Source organism: Protomyctophum parallelum (assembly GCF_964188405.1).
Source record: "Protomyctophum parallelum genome assembly, chromosome: 11".
Lineage (NCBI taxonomy): Eukaryota > Metazoa > Chordata > Actinopteri > Myctophiformes > Myctophidae > Protomyctophum > Protomyctophum parallelum.
Window position 1 is genome coordinate 7,860,840 of NC_139707.1, and position 20,267 is coordinate 7,881,106.

The 20,267-nt window shown below is 44.0% G+C and overlaps 1 protein-coding gene across 1 annotated transcript; it reads right to left on the minus strand.

Moving 5' to 3' along the window:
* Positions 1–5,077: 5,077 nt before the first annotated feature.
* On the minus strand, positions 5,078–18,342 carry popdc2 (popeye domain cAMP effector 2). Its single transcript, XM_083777507.1, has 4 exons — positions 17,466–18,342; positions 14,160–14,268; positions 8,924–9,550; positions 5,078–6,386 (listed from the first exon to the last, which is right to left on the minus strand). The coding sequence occupies exons 1-3, from the start codon at positions 17,948–17,950 to the stop codon at positions 8,981–8,983; spliced, it is 1,164 nt and encodes a 387-aa protein (XP_083633633.1). The 5' UTR covers positions 17,951–18,342; the 3' UTR covers positions 5,078–6,386; positions 8,924–8,980.
* Between the last annotated feature and the right edge of the window lie 1,925 nt (positions 18,343–20,267).

The window sequence follows — 20,267 nt, forward strand, 5'->3', positions numbered from 1 at the left end:
CTGTCTTTGGATGTGACGGGAAAGACATGTACACGTATGTATGATAGGCCTCTGACTGTTCCAGAAAGTACACATAGGCAAACATTTACATTATTCACAGATAGAAACACATAAACTCCACATATCTTTTGGGGGAAACAACAACCTGATGCTTTGCTTTTACTGTGTATCAACCTAAATGATTAAACATTTGTGCTTTCTCATATTATGAAATGTTACAGTATCACTGTAAATGTATTTCTGTAGTGAATGTTACAAAAGTTCCATCATTCGGTAAAGCAAAGCAATAAAAGGACAACTTTTCCCCCCCTGTCTATATTTAAAGGTGTTTGCAGGGATGATCTAGACTAGAGAGTGTGTAACCTTTATATTTTAAGACATTCTGAACGGGCACCCATTTTGGTGTTGGCATCATGTTATGCTTTAGCTATTGAAAAATAGCAGATCTACAAGCTCATATCGCGCCACCGAGTGCCGCGATACGAGCTTGTAGGTCTGCTATTTTTGAAAAAAATTGAAGAACGACTGACATTTTTAGAATCTGATCTCAGGTCAGAATGGGTTCATCAGACAAGTGTGTGTCCAGTGGAAACCTCGTATGAATCTGATCTCAGGTCAGAATGGGTTAAAGGTGTTTGCAGGGATGATCTAGAGAGAGTGTGTAACCTTTATATTTTAAGACATTCTGGCGTCAGTGCTCAGACTGACAGGAAGTGTGAAACAGACTTGTTGTTGCTGTGGCAACTTCAACAAAAGTGTCCTGTCCCGGGACAGAGGAGACAGCACTCGTATCTGCAAAGGATCACTTTAATCCATTTTGGGCGGGAACCCCTCCTGGTGTTTATAGCATTATGTCAGGCTTTTATAGCTATTGAAAAATAGCAGATCTACAAGCTCATGGCGCGCTACGAGCTTGTACGTCTGATATTTTTGAGTAGTCATAAAAATGTGGTACAAATCTTTGAATATATATATTTCAGAGCAAACATTTTTAACTAAAATATTGGCTTCTGGGGGGTCCCTGGAACTACATATTTTGAGATGGGGGTCAGTGGCCCAATAGAGATAATTCTGGGGGTCCTTGACATGAAAAAGGTTGATAACCACAGACAGAAACATGGGTTTTTCAGAAAAATGTTAGGATTTAGAAGCCTTTTTTTTATCGACTTCAGTCAAAATTGGGTTAATGGAACAGCGAGCACGCTTGACATTTCCGGAGAAAGTCTTTTTCAGAGCTTACACTAGGAAGGCATGTCGTAGGGGTCTATATATACAAGATACCCTATATATACAAGCTTAAAACGCACTGTGACGCGTTTTGAGCTTGTAGACCAGCAATTCCTTTTGCTATATTATATATACTAGCCCTTACCCGTTGTGAGATATTTGCCCCCCCTTGTGGCCGTGGGGGGTACTGCACCCGGGTGCGTTTGTAATTGACTAATAAATTCATTAATAATCATTGTGTGAAATCGAAAAAAGGGCTTCGTTACGCCTTCCATATTCATATGGTCAATGCCTGTGTGAAAAGTGGGAGTGATTGGTGCAGGCAGTAAGGAGCTACGGCAGTGTTTCTGACACACAGACACACACAGACATTGTTAGAATTATAGTATGATGATGATGATATTATTTTCTTTGCTATTTTTTAATTGGAATCCTATATTTGAATTATAGTTATGTTAATTTATGAACAAAATACAAATACATTGCCAATGGATGTAAAAAAAAAACAATGTAGTGGGTGTGCATGCTTCATCTCTCGCTCTCAGCTAGGGGTCCTTGGCCTGAAAAACGTTCAAAACCCGCTGCGTTAAACACATCACAGACATTATCATTTATTTGTACAGAACTTTATGGTTCATCAGTGTGGATGCTTAATCTCACATTGGTGTGGACAGTTTTTTATCATGACAGCGAAGAAGGAAAGAAATCAGAAAGACAGGCCATTGCATTTTCACAGCACACAAGAATTTTATGGAAATATTGGCCCCATGACATTGTAGCCCCCCGTTATTATTCTGTAAATAACCATAACCAAACACTGCAGTAGACATTTCACAGCAGACCATTTTGTGTATTCAATTGCTGACTCAATCCAAAGCGGTGCAAAAGCATCCCAAGTGTCCTGCTGAATGAATAATAAAGAACGGAACCAGTCACTCAGATTGAGTTATGGTAAATGAAGGTGCAGTTACATACACACATAATATGACACAAGCAATATAAACATGCCCTCACAAAACATGAACGTGAAATAGAAAATAAGTTATGTGGCGGTACCACCATGCAGGCATATTAAATTAACAATCTGCCTATAGGTTTTTGAAACAATAAGTGAGAAATAAAAAGGTTGTCATATAGCCTTCAATGTCAAGTCCACATAATACCTGGACTTGTGATTGGATCATATTATGATCCAGTTTCCAACCTCAAAACCGGATGAAATAAAGGCAAAAATGGTATTATCATATTACAGTGACCTAGTGTGGTCGAGACTTGGTTTCTTATAAATAAAAACGTGAGATCAAATGTTGAAATTCTAACTGACACGGTGGATATCCTGCTGAGCTGTCCGTTATGTCCACATATATATATATATATATATATATATATATATATATATATATATATATATATGCTTCCAGTGGTGGAAAGTAACTAAGTACATTTACTTAAGTACTGTACAGTACTTTTACTTCTACTCCACTAAATTTCAGAGGCAAATATTGTACTTTTACTCCACTACTATAGTATTTGAAAACTTTACTACCGGTAGTTAGTTACTAGTTACTTTGTAGATTTTGATTATTATTACAAAACATACAGTAACCACTTCAGCGCTATATACATTTCGGCCATTTGAAAATAGCCAATCTACAAGCTCACAATGTGCCGCGATGCGACGCACTGTGAGCTTGTAGATCTGCTATTTTCAAAAGATTTTTTATTTGAAAACTTGAAATGGAGTACTTTAGGTAAATTTTGATGCCAACACTTTTGTACTTTTACTCAAGTACATTTCGAATTCCGGGACTTTTACTTGTAACGGAGTAGTTCTATATTGCAGTATTGATACTTTTACTTAAGTAAAAACTTTGAGTACATTTTCCACCACTGTACATTTCCATGCTGCCTAGAGGCCTGTCACAAGGACGTCAGGAATGTGGACAGCAATGACCGGGATGATTGATCAGCATGGCACCAAATGGAAAGACATCCAACGTTCATCAACCTTTTCCTCCTCGATGTACCTTGAACCCCCTGACATTCATTTTAGACCTGAACCTGCTAGTGATGCACTTAAAGGGATTGTGACATAAAAAAAAAGGTTTTGGAATTGTTCTTATTTTTTGTAGGTTTTCTAATCTCAATTGCACCCAAAAAACATGAACTTTTAACAATCAGTAGATTTTCTGTGATCTGGGGTTTTCTGGCTCAAACAGGTGCTCTGATTTGCCGGCAGATTGTGATGTAAGATCCTGCAAATCCCATATATGTCAATGGGATTTGCCAGCAGATGTCACTGTTTTCACTGTGTTGCCTGTTTTCATTGTAGCTCAAAAGGCTTCCAAACCCCAAAGAAAACTTCAGACCACAGAAAATCCACTGAATGTTCAAAGTTCAGGTTTTTTGGGTGTAATTGAGGTCATAAAACCTAAATGAAAAAAGAAAAAGAAAAATTAATGAAAATGAATGTCATAAAACCTTTAAACCCTGTTGTAGGGTACAGGCCAGGGGCCTGTTGTAGGGTACAGGCCAGGGGCCTGTTGTAGGGTACAGGCCAGGGGCCTGTTGTAGGGTACAGACCAGGGGCCTGTTGTAGGGTACAGGCCAGGGGCCTGTTGTAGGGTACAGGCCAGGGGCCTGTTGTAGGGTACAGGCCCCTAGGGTACAGGCCAGGCCTGTTGTAATGAATGTCATAAAACCTTTAAACCCTGTTGTAGGGTACAGGCCAGGGGCCTGTTGTAGGGTATAGGCCAGGGGCCTGTTGTAGGGTACAGGCCACTAGGGTACAGGCCAGGGGCCTGTTGTAGGGTACAGGCCCCTAGGGTACAGGCCAGGGGCCTGTTGTAGGGTACAGGCCAGGGGCCTGTTGTAGGGTACAGGCCAGGGGCCTGTTGTAGGGTACAGGCCAGGGGCCTGTTGTAGGGTACAGGCCAGGGGCCTGTTGTAGGGTACAGGCCAGGGGCCTGTTGTAGGGTACAGGCCAGGGGCCTGTTGTAGGGTACAGGCCAGGGGCCTGTTGTAGGGTACAGGCCAGGGGCCTGTTGTAGGGTACAGGCCAGGGGCCTGTTGTAGGGTACAGGCCAGGGGCCTGTTGTAGGGTATAGGCCTGTTGTAGGGTACAGGCCAGGGGCCTGTTGTAGGGTACAGGCCAGGGGCCTGTTGTAGGGTACAGGCCAGGGGCCTGTTGTAGGGTACAGGCCAGGGGCCTGTTGTAGGGTACAGACCAGGGGCCTGTTGTAGGGTACAGGCCAGGGGCCTGTTGTAGGGTACAGGCCAGGGGCCTGTTGTAGGGTACAGGCCAGGGGCCTGTTGTAGGGTACAGACCAGGGGCCTGTTGTAGGGTATAGGCCTGTTGTAGGGTACAGGCCAGGGGCCTGTTGTAGGGTACAGGCCAGGGGCCTGTTGTAGGGTATAGGCCTGTTGTAGGGTACAGGCCAGGGGCCTGTTGTAGGGTACAGGCCAGGGGCCTGTTGTAGGGTATAGGCCTGTTGTAGGGTACAGGCCAGGGGCCTGTTGTAGGGTACAGGCCAGGGGCCTGTTGTAGGGTATAGGCCTGTTGTAGGGTACAGGCCAGGGGCCTGTTGTAGGGTACAGGCCAGGGGCCTGTTGTAGGGTACAGGCCAGGGGCCTGTTGTAGGGTACAGGCCAGGGGCCTGTTGTAGGGTATAGGCCTGTTGTAGGGTACAGACCAGGGGCCTGTTGTAGGGTACAGACCAGGGGCCTGTTGTAGGGTACAGGCCAGGGGCCTGTTGTAGGGTACAGGCCAGGGGCCTGTTGTAGGGTACAGGCCAGGGGCCTGTTGTAGGGTACAGGCCTGTTGTAGGGTACAGACCAGGGGCCTGTTGTAGGGTACAGGCCAGGGGCCTGTTGTAGGGTACAGGCCAGGGGCCTGCAATCTTTTTTTCCCATTAATTAATTAAGTGCCATGTTTTCATTTTCATGATAGTCAGCCATATATAATTATGACATCGAAATTCAATATTCCCAGCTGATTTTGATTGTCCATAGGATACATATAACAATTAACAACCTTAGAAATATTTTCTTTCACATCAGGATGTAATGGTCATTAATAAACTCCTCAGTCATGAGTTAGGAGTTTGAATGAATGTACAATTATGTGCAGGGTGTAATTGGTGGATGTGAGTGGACATAATTTAACGGACTAAACTTTTTTTGAAATATTTAATTTTAAAAGAAAAAACTTCTCTGTCTCACACTTATGCCAGTGTTCACCCTCCCCTGTGCCAATGTTGGTGCCTGTGCCCACGGTTGCCTACCCCGGGTATAGGCTACACTTAGTTTGTACCTAACCAGAAAAGATGGTCTTTTTGTTGTCGGGGAGAAAAAGGCAATGACACGTTACAATATCTTCCAATGTTGTCACTCTATACTCCCGTAATCACCAGTAACCAATATCCACGTGGTTCATGGCAGGCCTCAATTAGGCTAACTGTTAATTGCAGTCCAGATACCCAAGGAAAATAGCAGGCAATACACTCAAACTACAGTGCTGTTTCAGATTTAAAAAAGACAGGTAAAGTAAGTGAGAGCAAGGAGAATGAATAGTGACAAATCCTCCAATCGGGGCATGGGATTTATGTTATGCTGAATTTATATTCCGTTGAATGACGGTGTCACTAACCAAAAACAGCCGATCTGCAAGCTCACAACACATTGCATGGTGAGTCGTGACACAATGTGAGCTTTGCACATCGGCTACCATCATAGGACAACGAATAAATAAGGCTTTCAGCACAGGGCGAACAGGATTGCATAGTTTTTGTGTTGTCCTATACACAGGTGGCCCACATACAGACAGTACTATAAGAATGTAACATGTGTAGAGTATATGTACTAATGTACTCAATGCTCCGATTCCTAAATGTCTTATTCGAGTTCAATGTTGTGTCCTCCTCACTCTTCCTATGAGCGAGGTACAGTACAATGCATTAGTGTAACATTCAATGTAAAAAAAAAAAAAAGACCTGCTGGAAATTTAGAATTCACCCAACAGACGTATAGTTCTGGACGACGTGTTTCTCCAGGAGATAGATAGCATAGATCTCACAGCTTGGGGGTGTCCGTGGGGGCGAGCGGGGCCCGGCCCCTCTGGGCCCAGAATCGCGGCGGTATGCTCCCATTGTTGTCAGCTCCTGTGTGGAAACAACACAATCATTCTTGGGGGATGGAACAGCTTCATTCATCTTCCATGTGAAGTACAAAGAAACTAGCATACCATTCATTTGAAGATTCCCTTGAAAATGTCCAATAATCTTTGGCACACTGACATGCTATACTTGTATACAATATGACCCGGTTCATTATGGCACTAAGAAAGATTTAGGCAAAAGTGCATTCCTTCCATCCTTCCATTAATTAGCCTACGGCCAATTGAGTTCTTGGGACGCCAGGCCAGGCCGGAGGCAATGCATCAGAGCTTAACCCCTGGTATCTGCGGCGGTGGGCGGGAACGTTACCCGGCATGCCCCAATCGAGCACCAGCGATAATCTTGTCAGGGGACCCGTGATCCCAGAATAGCATCATGCCTCATACGAGTAACTTCCCCGGAGGTGTGAAGTCACGTGCAGACTAATGGCACTCATAGTAAACCATTCATCTCTTTGGTCTTCTTGTTCTAACCGATTAGGGAAGCACGTCAAGCACTTGTTTGTGATTGTGACAGATAGGAGGACGTGTTGACGTGCCGTATGGATCTCTGACTGGATGAGAACTAGTCAATCATATCTGCCTCTGACTGCCTCTGTCTCATCTCACCCCACCATCAAGCCATGACATTTCCTAGCAGCTAGCAGCTAGTCACCCCCACATACCCACGTCTGAACACTGTGAAGGTCAGCAAGTGCTTCCATGATAGAAACGGTCCAGCAAGCCGCAACCTAAATTCAAGTACTCCCACACACACACACACACACACACACACGCACACGAACACACTCACACTCACACATTCCTCCATCCATCTCACCCTCCCTCCCTCTGAAATATGATCTTGCCCTCGTGATTGGTCGAGCGGTAGGTTTGGGAAGACAAGGGGAGGGCCCACAGTAGGCTATATGATAGGGGGACAGATGGAAAGATGGACTGAGAGACTCTGTGGAGAGAAGGGTTGGGGGTGGGGGGGGGGGGGTAAGAGCATGACACCGGCTTTCTGGATATCACAGAAGTTTCCAGGCCGTAATCCTCATCATCGGACACAAACACATGCATCACCGCATGCCTGTCTGACATCTTCACAGTGGATGTCCTCCAACCACCTCAAACTGAACCCAGACAAGACTGAGCTTCTCTTCTTCCCAGCTAAGTCCTGCCCTATGCGGGAGCTAACTATTTCCGTAGACAACGCCCTGGTAACGTCTGTCCCAACAGCCAGGAATCTTGGTGTTGTCCTGGACAGTCAGCTCTCGTTCAAAGCTCACATCACAGCTGTCACTCGATCCTGTAGGTTCACACTCTATAACATACAACGAATTAGACCGTTCCTCACACAGGAATCAGCCCAGCTCCTAATCCAGACAACAGTCTTAGCCGTAGTCTGAAAACCCACCTTTTCAGACTCCATCATGGCCCATAGCACTTACCCCACCCCCTTAGATAGCATTTCTGTAGACTTAGATAGCATTTGATACAGACTTATATCATGTTATGTAGACAGCACTATAATTGCATTGTATGTAGTCATAGCACGGCATAGTACATATGTATAGCATAGTAGTATAGATGTATAGTTTATATGTATAGCTTCATTATATAGATATTCCACTGTTACTTTCTTAGCTTACGCATGTTTCTTGATAAATGTTTTTATGTGATCTATTCCCATGCTTTTTTGTTCTTGCTTAATGTAAATCGCTCTGGATTAAGAGCGTCTGCTAAATGCCTAAATTGTAAATTGTAATTGTAAACACACAGCTGGTGTTGTTGGTGCTGTTGCTGCTCTCTCTTTCACTTACTCACACGCGTGCGTGCGTGCGTGCGTGCACACACACACACACACACACACACACATACACACACATACACACACACACACACACACACACACACACACACACACACACACACACACACACACACAATGGGGAAACCCCTCATTCCACCCTTTTCAGACCTGCTAGCTAACAACACTTGGCTCTCTCAAGGTCATGAGAGTACAAATACAAGCAGATCCAGCACAATGTCAGAGCGAACGCAAGAGACTTTGAAGACAGAACGTTACCTCCTCATTGTTCTTCTGTTAAATTAAAACAATTATTTAAATGTTTTAATAATACAAAATAATATATTTTAATGATTATTAAAACAATATATATATTTTTAATGTTTTTTTTTATATATATTTTATATTTTTTATGGAAGGATAGACAGTATGCTGACAGGAACACTGCCAGACTGGATTACCAGCCAAGGTGCCTGGACCGCTGAGCCACGGCCCAGGCCAAAACAATATATTTTAATAATTATTAAAATAATAAATATAAGCATTTCATGGTAGTTCTTTGGCTCCCTATTCTCGTTCCGCAAAACACAGATAACAATAACATCCCACTCTGAAGCCAGGTTAGTAACAGCTGTGGACCCGACAAGCCATACGTATGCATGCACACACACCCAGCCAGCCCAGAGACCAGACCACCCTCTCCCATCCTCCACGTAGCGGTGTGTACTTACATGTAGCTTAAGTGGTGACCCAGTGTGTTAGCTTCAGCACCCCCTGCCCCCTCTAACTCAAATCAATTCACTCCCATAATCCATTAAGGAGCCCGCCACGTCCGCAAAGTCCTCCAGGACCAGGCTGGTGGAGTCCTCACCGGACGGCAGCTCCATGTCCGGGGCCCAGGAGGAGGAGGAGGCCTGGCGCTGGTTGTAGTGGGGCTCAGCCATGGGGGGGGGACTCCGCCTCGCCAGCGGTCCTCCTAGCGGACTGGGTTGGCGAGGCTGGGACGGGTTCGACGCCAGGGAGGAGGAGGTGGAGACGGACGCCGGCTCCTGCCGCTGCTGCTTCTGCAACGACTCTCCCCCCGGGTCCTTGGCGTTGCCGCTGTCCCCCTCGCTGCCCGGAGGCGAGGAGCAGGAGGAGGGCGCCAGCACGTGGTAGAGGCTGGGCAGGCGGATGTCCAGGCGCACGCCGCTCTTGATGAAGAGCTTGTCGTTGAGCGTGTAAAGCTTCTCGGCGATGTCGTAGCCCAGCATGACGGAGAAGACGCGCGCGATGTAGCGCTCCTTCGACAGCAGCTGGTAGAGGCGGCGGCGGCGCCAAGAGATGAAGCGGGAGTCCTCCTCCGCCGTCAGGGTCACCTATAGGGGGTCACGGAAATACACAGATCAATAGAGTTATGCTGCGTTACTTCACACTGACTGGCAGATGCAAAGCGACACAGCACATCTTTGTAGCTGAAGTTGAAACCAGCTCAACTATCTTTGAATCTTCATGGCGCTGGCTTCCATTGAAGCAGACTGTATCTTTGCATCTGCCCGTGTAAACGCAGCATGAATGCCTATTTATACTCTAGTTTTAGGTGATGAGGTGAGTAGGTGACCACCGAAACGGTAATTACTAGTAACAAAAACAGAGACATGTGTTTAGGTGAGCGGTGAAGCACTTACCACTGCGGCGTGACGTCATGTTGTAGTTTTAGGTGGTCACCGTATCACCTAAAACTGGAGTATGAATAGGCCTTTACGGGTCATATACCTCTGTTTTATGGAGATCAATACCAAACAATGTATGATTCAGAGTCTTTTTGCATTCCTCAACCTAATATAATCAATTAAATTCAAAGGAGCTTTATTGGCATGAGAAAACGCACGTTTACATTGCCAAAGCAGAAGTGGAACAAGACAATCAAATTAAAACAATGTATTTACAAATAAATATTGGATATAATTAGGAATTAAATAAAGGTGTAAACAGAGCTGTGTTACATTAACACTTTGGGTAATACGATCTTGTGAAACTATAAAAAGATTGTGCATTTTCTGTCAGAGATAGTTATACAATATACATGTATACATTGTAGTTGTTACATCCCCACCAAAGAGGTCCAGGTGTTTTTTTGTGCAAAAACTCCTTATTGGCTATTTCCCCTACCATAAGCCCTCAATGAATTGCATTGAATTGAATGGGAATTGAATGGGGCTATGGGGTGTTGTGCTAATTCGCTTATTTCCATCTAAATAAGTAGTACAGTGTGCTGCTTGGGATATTATTATTTACATTATGAAGAGAGGATATATACAACAAATAATAATTTTGAGCGATGGAAATAAGCAAATTAGCACAACCCCCCATAGCACCATTAAATTCCCATTCAATTCAATTCAATGCAATTACTTTAGGGCTTATGGTAGGGGAAATAACCAATAAGGAGCTTTTGCACAAAATAACACCTGTATCTCTTTGGTGGGGACATAACAACAACAAAGAACGGTAAGAAAGCCTTTAGTATGGAATTCTCCTTTAAGGTGCTTGCTCGTATTCCTTTTGACATCCTTCTCCTGTCACAGCAGTCATTTTTGGTCATTAGTCATGTTTTCAAACTCTCCTTGGGTTATTGTAATCCGTGGAAAGTATTACGTCTCTGATGTCTTGGTACAGACAGTGGGCAGACGGTTAGGAAGCTCAGTCTCTTCCTCTGCTGGCGGCTAATTAGTGAGACTCACATCATGCTTAGCATCACTGCTGCCGACCATTTTCCAAACACACAGCCTCAGCCGTGGTGTTTGTTTTTTGAGGAAGCCGTCGGACTACGTTATTTTCAGTACGGTACAAAATTTGTCTCTGCAAATTACATTTGCAGAGACTTGAAACGTGCTTGAGATTGGTGATGCAAGGTTATGTTTTTAGTTTATTATGGGTTTTTTTGTGACTTTCGCCTTCATTTTATATATTTGTTTATGGAGAACAGACAGTAGGCTGACAGGAAATGGGGGGGGGGGGAAGACAAGCAGTAAAGGCCGTCGGGATCGGGAGTCGAACCCGCGGCACACTGCCAGACTGGATTACCAGTCAAGGTGCCTGGACCACTGAGCCATGGCCCAGGCCGCAAGGTTATGTTTTAGTTGCGGTCTATCTGAAAACAGTCCTGGGGAAAACACGGATTCATTTTGGGGTTCTTGTTGCTATGTAGGCCACATTTTTGAATAAATATTTGAAGTTTTTAAGAATCAGCCTCAGTCCTATGTAAAATGGTGACTTTGTTGGAAAATAAGAAATAACACAACATCTAAAAATATAGCCATTAATGGGGAAATAATATGTTTCTGTACGATATACATGATACATTATGTACATTATGTATATGTACATTATATACCTTTAAAGGTATATTCAGTGATTTCACTCAAAAAACCTTAGGTTTCGTTTTTGGCTGGGACCTAAGCCTTTCGTCCAATCAGGATAGAGAGCCAAAAACGAAACCTAAGGTTTTTTGACCCCCAGGGGTTAACTGGGGACAGGGAGGAACTCCTTATATGGTCAGCACACTCTATAGTAGGGAGGATTATCACAACAAAACAAAAAAATTAGTGATATTTGAATTAAGTGAAATCACTGAATATACCTTTAAAGCTTCACTGCTGAAACATGATACATGAAGAAAACGTGTTGGTGTCCGGACTCCTAACCCAACAGATGTGTTGGTGTCCGGACTCCTAACCCAACAGCAGTGGCACATTATTCTGATGGCACGTTGGTCCGTTATTAACCCTGTCCCTAGCCCTGACCACAACCACGTTGTCATTACTAATTCTGAACACACCAATGAACTTTAGGCCTGCCTATAGGCAATTTAAACTATTTGGTTTTAGTCTAGTCTTAGCCAACAGAAATGTAACACTACCATACAATAAAATAAAACATAATTGCCCAGCAAACATAATTTTTTTCTGTTCTTTGTTTTGTACATGGAATTGTATGGTACAAAACACTGAAGTCCTTAACCCATTCTGAACAGGCACCCATTTTGGTGTTAGCATCATGTTATGCTTTAATAGCAGATCTACAAGCTCATAGCGCGCCACCGAGTGGCGCAATACGAGCTTGTAGGTCTGCTATTTTTTGAAAAATCGAAGAACGACTGACATTTTTAGAATCTGATCTCAGGTCAGAATGGGTTAATCAGACCAGTGTGTGTCCAGTGGAAACCTCGTATGAATCTGATCTCAGGTCAGAATGGGTTAAACTAGAAGCGCTGCACGCACCTAAGACACGCAAAAGACACACTTGTGTCCTGGCCGTCAAACAACAATGTGTGGTGAAACCATGTGACTCCCATTGGAAAGGCTGTGTGTTTGGAAAATGACACACAGAACACACACAGGACACAAGTGTGTCTTACAGTAGGTGTGAGTTGGTCCAACTCGCCCCATTCTAAGCCTGTCAGGATAGGCCTGAGGGCAATTCCGCTTTTCAATTGATCCTCCTGATGGCAGGCTGCGATAAGACGCAAGTGGCCGCACCCTATGCAACAATAACAAACTGGGGAAGTAAATGCACAAGTCATGATGTGGGAATGTCCAGATGTCAATCGTTTTTGGTCTAGAGTTTCAGAAGTGCTATCTGGAGGTAATGGGATCTAGAATTCCCCTCTTGCCTAATATTTTGTTGTTGAATGATGATTCAGCGATTAGGTTGACATTGACAATGCCACGTAGAAGACTCCTGCTCTTATAGGGCTGACAGCTGCAAAAAAAACTGCTCGTCCTAAGATGGAAACCTCCCCATAAACTTGAGGTCTCACAATGGATCCTCTCTTTAATGGACATGATCTCTCTGGAACTCTCTATAGCTCCATCCAATGGGGCACAAGAAAACACACTTGTCATCTTATCCACAGCATTAGAAAAACTTAAATCATGGGGGTGGGGTGGGGGAAACCCCCTTTTCGTTAAAAAAAGAATGAAAAAATGTAAGAAATACAAAAAATGAAAGACGCAACTGGCCGCAACCCAAGAATCATCCTGGGTTTCTGGTTCGGAGTCCTTGAACGGCACCACACTAATGTAGTTTCTAATTCGTTTCTCAGCCATGTTATGGTCAAAAGACTTCTTAAATGGCTCTCTTTTCTGCTATAATCAGGGTTGGATTTGCCTAGGGTGGTGCTCTAGAATTAAACCATTTAATATCTGAGGTTGATTCTACAAAATGTCTTCCAAACAGTTTTCTGAAACACAGATGTGTTTCTATATCAGTGGTTCTTAGTTTTCATGGATCAAGGATCTCCAAAATGATAAAACATAAAAAAATTAAATTAAAGGTCCACTGTAGTTGGCACAAAGTCTTGTAACCTTTTGTTTTTTTTTAATGGCACTCTAAGCCTCCTGCCTGAAGCCTATAAGGTCAAATTCAGGGCAAAGAGGGTGGGTAGGCTAATTTCAGTTATTTGTGTATTTTATTACCGTAATTATTGTGTACATTGTGAGGGGAATATATCAGTACCCAAAATGTTGCTATGGCATTGGCAACCGACCTATTGAGTGTTGGACGTTTGCAGTGGCGTGCACAGACATTTAGAGGGGCAGGTGCTCGAGTGAAAAAAAAGGGCACCTTGACTGTGCAGCGCATTTTGGGGCGGGAACCCATTTTGGTGCTTTATAGCTATTGAAAAATAGCAGATCTACAAGCTCATAGCGCGCCACCGAGTGGCGCGCTACGAGCTTGTAGGTCTGCTATTTTTTTTTAGTATCGAAGAACCACTGACATAGAAACATAGCTTTAGATTGTGGGGGCCTAAATAATATAGTATAGAAGCGTTTTTTATCAAGATTTGATCAATGTCACCGCATGGTCCACACACTACACATTAAGAAAAAAAGAGCAAAATTGCCAAAAGGGCAGGGGGTGCTCTAGCACCCCCTAGTGTCTATCTGTGCACGCCACTGTATTGAGTGTTGGACGTTTCCTTACCTGGAAGTTGCCTTCCTCGTTGGGCCTGAGCGATTCCCACTCAGGTGAGTCCAGGAACTGGTGTGGTTGGATGTAATGTAAGAACTGTCCCTCCAGAGACACACTGATCCTGATTAGACACAGACACAATTATAAACAAAGGGAGGTGTGTGTGTGTGTGTGTGTGTGTGTGTGTGTGTGTGTGTCAGTGGCGTGCACAGACATTTAGAGGGGCAGGTGCTCAAGTGAAAAAAAGGGCACCTTGTGCAGCGCATTTTGGGGCGGGAACCCATTTTGGTGCTTTAGCTATTGAAAAATAGCAGATCTACAAGCTCATAGCGCGCCACCGAGTGGCGCGCTACGAGCTTGTAGGTCTGCTATTTTTGTTATCGAAGAACCACTGACATAGAAACATAGCTTTAGATTGTGGGGGCCTAAATAATATAGTAGAAGCGTTTTTTATCAAGATTTGATCAATGTCACCGCATGGTCCACACACTAAAAAGTAAGAAACAAAATAAAACTTTTTTTTTTTTGAGCAAATTGCCAAAAGGGCAGGGGGTGCTCTAGCACCCCTAGTGTCTATCTGTGCACGCCACTGGTGTGTGTGTGTGAGAGAGAGAGAGACAGAGAGAGAGAGAGAGAGAGAGAGAGAGAGAGAGAGAGAGAGATTAGCAGGTGATAATGAGGAAAGGGAGGGCTGGAGGTCACCGTAAAAAGACCTCTACAGCAGTGGTTCCCAAACTTTTCAGGTTGCGAGATTAAATGTTTGCCCGGGACCCAAACTAGTGAAAACTACTACTTCTTAAACATTTGTTTTCTACAAAAAACATGCAGTAATGCTGGTCTCTAAACTACCTTCCCCTGGCCAGCCCGGGGGCGGGATGGCAGGGAAAGGAACTGGTTGGAATAACGTGTTCCTTCCACACGCTACTGTGCGTCCGGCTGGGGAAACTACCCCCCCGTCAGGTGAAAATAAGCAGCTTGGACTCATTACAATTTACAATTTAGGCATTTAGCAGACGCTCTTAATCCAGAGCGAGCGTCTGCTAAATGCCTAAATTGTAAATTGTAATGAGTCCAAGCTGCTTATTTTCACCTGACGGGGGGTAGTTTCCCCAGCCGGACGTAGCGTGTGGAAGCAACACGTTATTCCAACCATCATCATGCATAGAAGGAAGCATGAGGTCAGTCTGCTGCCCTGGCAGAGGAGGTGTAAGCGCCCAGGATTACATTAGTTAATTGGGTGGAAAAAAATAGGTTATAAAATCGTGGGATAAAGATTGAAAAATTAATACAATTAAACATTTGTTTTCTAATTTATGAAATGTCTTTTGATGATTTTTCTTTATTAAATAATAATGTAGGAAACAAAAAAAGTATGAGCACCCGACAGTGCTCTGCAGCACATTATCATGAATGCACTACTGAACACACACACACACACACACACACACACACACACACACACACACACACACACACACACACACACACACACACACACACACACACACACACACACACACACACACACACACACACACACACACACACACCACCCCCCTCCGCCCCACACACACACACGGTGTACCCTATGGCTGCTAATATTGTAGAGATATAAATATCATTGGCTGTCGACGCTGTGATCGACACTATACACAAGAGACACATTACAGTGTTGTGTACAAGTCCTGCCTCGAGACCTCGGTGTGTTGAAGTCACACCCATTCTGACCTGAGATCAGATTCATACGAGGTTTCCACATGGACACACACTGGTCTGATTAACCCATTCTGACCTGAGATCAGATTCTAGAAATGTCAGTCGCTCTTCGATTTTTCAAAAAATAGCAGACCTACAAGCTCGTATCGCGCCACTCGGTGGCGCGATATGAGCTTGTAGATCTGCTATTTTTAAATAGCTAAAGCACAACATGATGCCGACACCAAAATGGGTGCCCGGTCAGAATGGGTTAACAAGCAGGAGGGAGTACAAATGGCGAGTCACTGATTGAAAAATCATAATAACAACACTGTTCACAACATCTTTATGGGGGCAGCGCTGCAAATATATATTATATTAATCGATGACAATACTTGTTATGATGAAAGATATGTTCAATACCAATGATGAATGTATTTGTCTTGGGGTTTTGTACTGTGTAATGTATGAGGAAAGTCACTGATAACAGAGAGCATTGTGTCTGTATTTAGGCCAGGTGCTGGACGTCAAGGCCTCAAGGCGAGAATCAAGGAAAAGGCAGAAACATCCGCACACTAGTTTAGAGACTAGTTCCTTGGACTTTACTTTATTTTAAATGGCAAAAGTGGCTAAAACATTTCGACCTGCAAAATATGATATATAAATACGATATTTTGTCCGATGAAGACCTTAACAGGTCGAAATGTTGCGGCTTTTGTCATTTAAAATAAAAAAAAGTCCTTGAAACTCTCAAATCTGTATATATAAGATAAATTAAATCCGTGGCTCACAGAGTATTAAAGTGACCTGGGTTCAAATCCGACCCGAGGCACTTTACTGAATGTCATCCCCTCCCCTGCCTTGTTGTGTCTCATATTGTAGCCATCAGACACACTGCATTACACACAGTGCTGTAAAATAACTATGAACATTTACTTAACTCATTCTGACCTGAGATCAGATTCTAAAAATGTCAGTCGCTCTTCGATTTTTCAAAAATAGCAGACCTACAAGCTCGTATCGCGCCACTCGGTGGCGCGATATGAGCTTGTAGATCTGCTATTTTTCAATAGCTAAAGCATAACATGATGCCAACACCAAAATGGGTGCCCGTTCAGAATGGGTTAAGTACTGTACTGAAGTACAATTTTGAATTACTTTTAGTATTAAATGCGAGTATTTCCAATTGTTATACTTTTACTCCACTACATCTCAGAGGTAAATATTACACTTTTACTCCACTACAAGTATTTTAAAACTTTAGTTACATTGTAGATTTTGATTATTACTACAAAACATACATTACCCCCTCCAGCCATTTGAAAAAAGCCGAGCTCACATACTCGCAATGCGTCGCAATGTGACGCCTTGTGTACATCGGCTATTTTCGAAAGATTTTTATACATTTGAAAACTTGTGAAATGGGACATTCAGCATGACTACTTTTACTTTTGAAATTTAAGTATATTTTTGCACCAATACTTTTGCACTTACTACTCAAGTCCACTTTGAATTCCAGATGTTTATACTTGTAACAGAGTATTTCTACATTTGCAGAATTGATACTTTTACTTAAGTAAAGAATTGGTGTACTTTTTTTCCACCACAGCACTATAGACCCACCTCCCGTTCAGCAGGAAGGACAGCTGGTCGATGGGCGTCTTGCCCTCCAGGGCGTACGTGTCGCCCGTCTTCAGCTCCACCACCCTGTTGTCGAATGCCCCGGCTATCTCCTTGAACGCCTGCACGGGCACCCCCAGGGGCAGGTACACGGCCTGGTACAGCACCGTGAGCTCCTCGCTGTGCAGACCCTCGCTGTGGAGCCGGAAGACAAGGTGGCAGATCTGCACGGCGCACGCCAGGAGCAGCAGCAGGTTCCAGACGAAGACGTCCAGGCCGCACACGGTCATCCAGCCCCACAGGGTCAGGCACAGGAAGGAGGGCGTCATGAAGCCGAAGATGTAGAGGCAGCCGTAGGCCGTGCTGCCCCCCATGTAGCCCAGCACCAGCATGGTGTTGCCCAGGTGGTACAGCGCGCCCTCCGTGTTGTTGGTCCAGCCGTCGCAGAGCCGGTGGCCGTAGATGATGGAGGAGTTGTACGAGCTCATGATGACGCCGGGGAGGGACCTCTTGAAACGGCCGACTTATGTACGGATCCAAGAAGTTAAAAAGTTTTAAAATAAAAAGGTGTTCGATGTGTAGTATGCACACGAAAGAAAGACAGCAAGAAACGAATGCCGTGCTATACCGATGAAGCTCGTCTGCTCAAGCGCGTTTCCATCTGCAAAGTTCAAAACGGATTCTTTCTAGCATTAATTGATCTTCAACGTTTTTCAAAATCAAGAGTTTTTGTTCCTCTGCCATACAGTTGGAAGCAAATGCCTCTTCATGGAGAAGTTATCACTGCTTTTTCAGCCACTGGACTAAAAACATAGTAGGAATAGATCTATTCTCTTCCCTTCTGAAAGTATGTTGTTCTGTGTGTCTGCCTTCTACTTTTCTTTCCATTTCTCTCACTCATTAGTGTGTGCTCTGGAGAGCTAACAGCTGGTGACACACAGAGAGAGAGAGAGAGAGAGAGAGAGAGAGAGAGAGAGGGGACAGGAAGAGAGGGAGAGGGAGCAAAGGGACACTGGGAGAGGATAGACCCCTAGAAGGATAACCATGTTTGGAATTGAAACCCAAGGAGAAGGGGAGTCACTGATAGAAAGCAGACCAGCTACTTAACATAACAGACGGACAGGAGAGAGAGAGAGAGAGAGAAAGAGAGAGAGGAGAGGGGGATGATGGCCAGTGACAAGAGGGACTCGAGGGATCGAGGTTGAGTGACTGTAATGCCGGCTGATTGGCACAAAGATCTCCGTTTACAACATTTCTGCCCGAGTTACAGCCCAGAGTATCCCGAAACAAAATAGAGCCCCATAACTTCACAGGCTTGGTGTGGCGCCAATTGCGCTGGCTTCGCCAGTGCATATTTAGAGTCACTGAAATACTGTAGATAGTGACTGAGCAGGTCAGATTTCAGCAACGAACCGCCTGCTGTACCACACTTCACACAGCCCTCTGATAGACACGGGCCCACTCCATTGCATGCCCCCCATAGTGTACACACACTTTTACTAGTTCACTTCATTCAAATGTATACACACTCATTTTCTGTCAAATCTGTATTGTATTGTGTAAGTCATGGCCAATAAAAACCTCAAATACTAGACTAAAGACGAGAAAGGTGGCAGTTAGTCAATAACCAGAAGATTATAATAAATTACGTTTTCCACATCTTCAGTTCATCCCTCTGAAGGACATTGTGACATGATTACCAAAGTAATTTCTCATACAATTCAATGTTTTCCGATATAGGTGCATGCAAAGTTAACTGTGATTGACCGACTGTCATTGCCAAAACATGTCAAAACATATATGCATTTATGTATATACCCAACCTAATTATTGCTGTATGGTCAGCAGATGCTTACACTACAGTATCATGTATAAATCACTGATATAAAAAAATAACCCCAACCTGGTAGCATAAAGGCCCTTCACTGATTATATAGTTCTCATAATCTAACACGGTGTGTGTGTGTGTGTGTGTGTGTGTGTGTGTGTGCACACATAGCATGTCACACCTAAACATGTCCTGGCACTCGTAAAAATGGGAAAGGTCACACAGCAGAAGCCCCTGACATGGCGTCACATCCATACAAGGAACAGAGCCACAAGAGACTCATCGTAATGACGGCAATCACAACACAATCCTTGGTGTTGGTGTCAATTCAACTCTACACTATAGAGTAACTCACAAGTATACAAATAGTTGTACACTCGGGCGTTAAGTTACTCCCGAGGACGTTCATCTCACGTGGTACCTAAACCGTCTGTCTCACAATTATGTTTTTGTGAGACATATTTGCACGCAGTGACATTATCCCCGTTTCATTTGTGTGCATTAATATAACACCAGCCTGGGATCACTGATTTGCAGTGGGGGACATTTCTGCACATTTTGCAACTTGGCTCGGGGCCATCGGAGCTGTACGGTCCGTCGCTAAATACAGCTCATGCTACTTGTCTTACAAAAAAAATAAAAGAAAGTGGCACACACACTATTGAGGAAAGAATGCCGATATGTGAAGTGTTGGCTGTACCAGGGGCAGAGTTATTTTAAGCCGGGTGCATACCGGGGACAGCAACTGTGGCAGGGCAGGCAAACCCTTTTCACAGGAAGATTTAGAACCAGCCTTTATTCTGAGTGAGAACCTAGAACACATGAAAGGAGGTTCCCGTAATAACATTGTCAATGGACATTAAATGGGTTTTAAACTTTTGTCAATTAAATATTTGAGTCCGTGTATCAAGAATAATTGTAACATATCGCATCAGACGACATTTGCCATTATCGGCAGATGGCAGTAGCTGATATTT

Bases quoted from the DNA above. Each gene is read 5' to 3' on its own strand.
- popdc2 (XM_083777507.1), bottom strand. From the start codon at position 17,950: ATGAGCTCGTACAACTCCTCCATCATCTACGGCCACCGGCTCTGCGAC. The intron at 14,269-17,465 runs GTGGGTCTATAG...GTGTCTAATCAG, and splicing joins TCCTTCCTGCTGAACGGGAG to GATCAGTGTGTCTCTGGAGG. The intron at 9,551-14,159 runs GTAAGGAAACGT...GACCCCCTATAG, and splicing joins ACGAGGAAGGCAACTTCCAG to GTGACCCTGACGGCGGAGGA.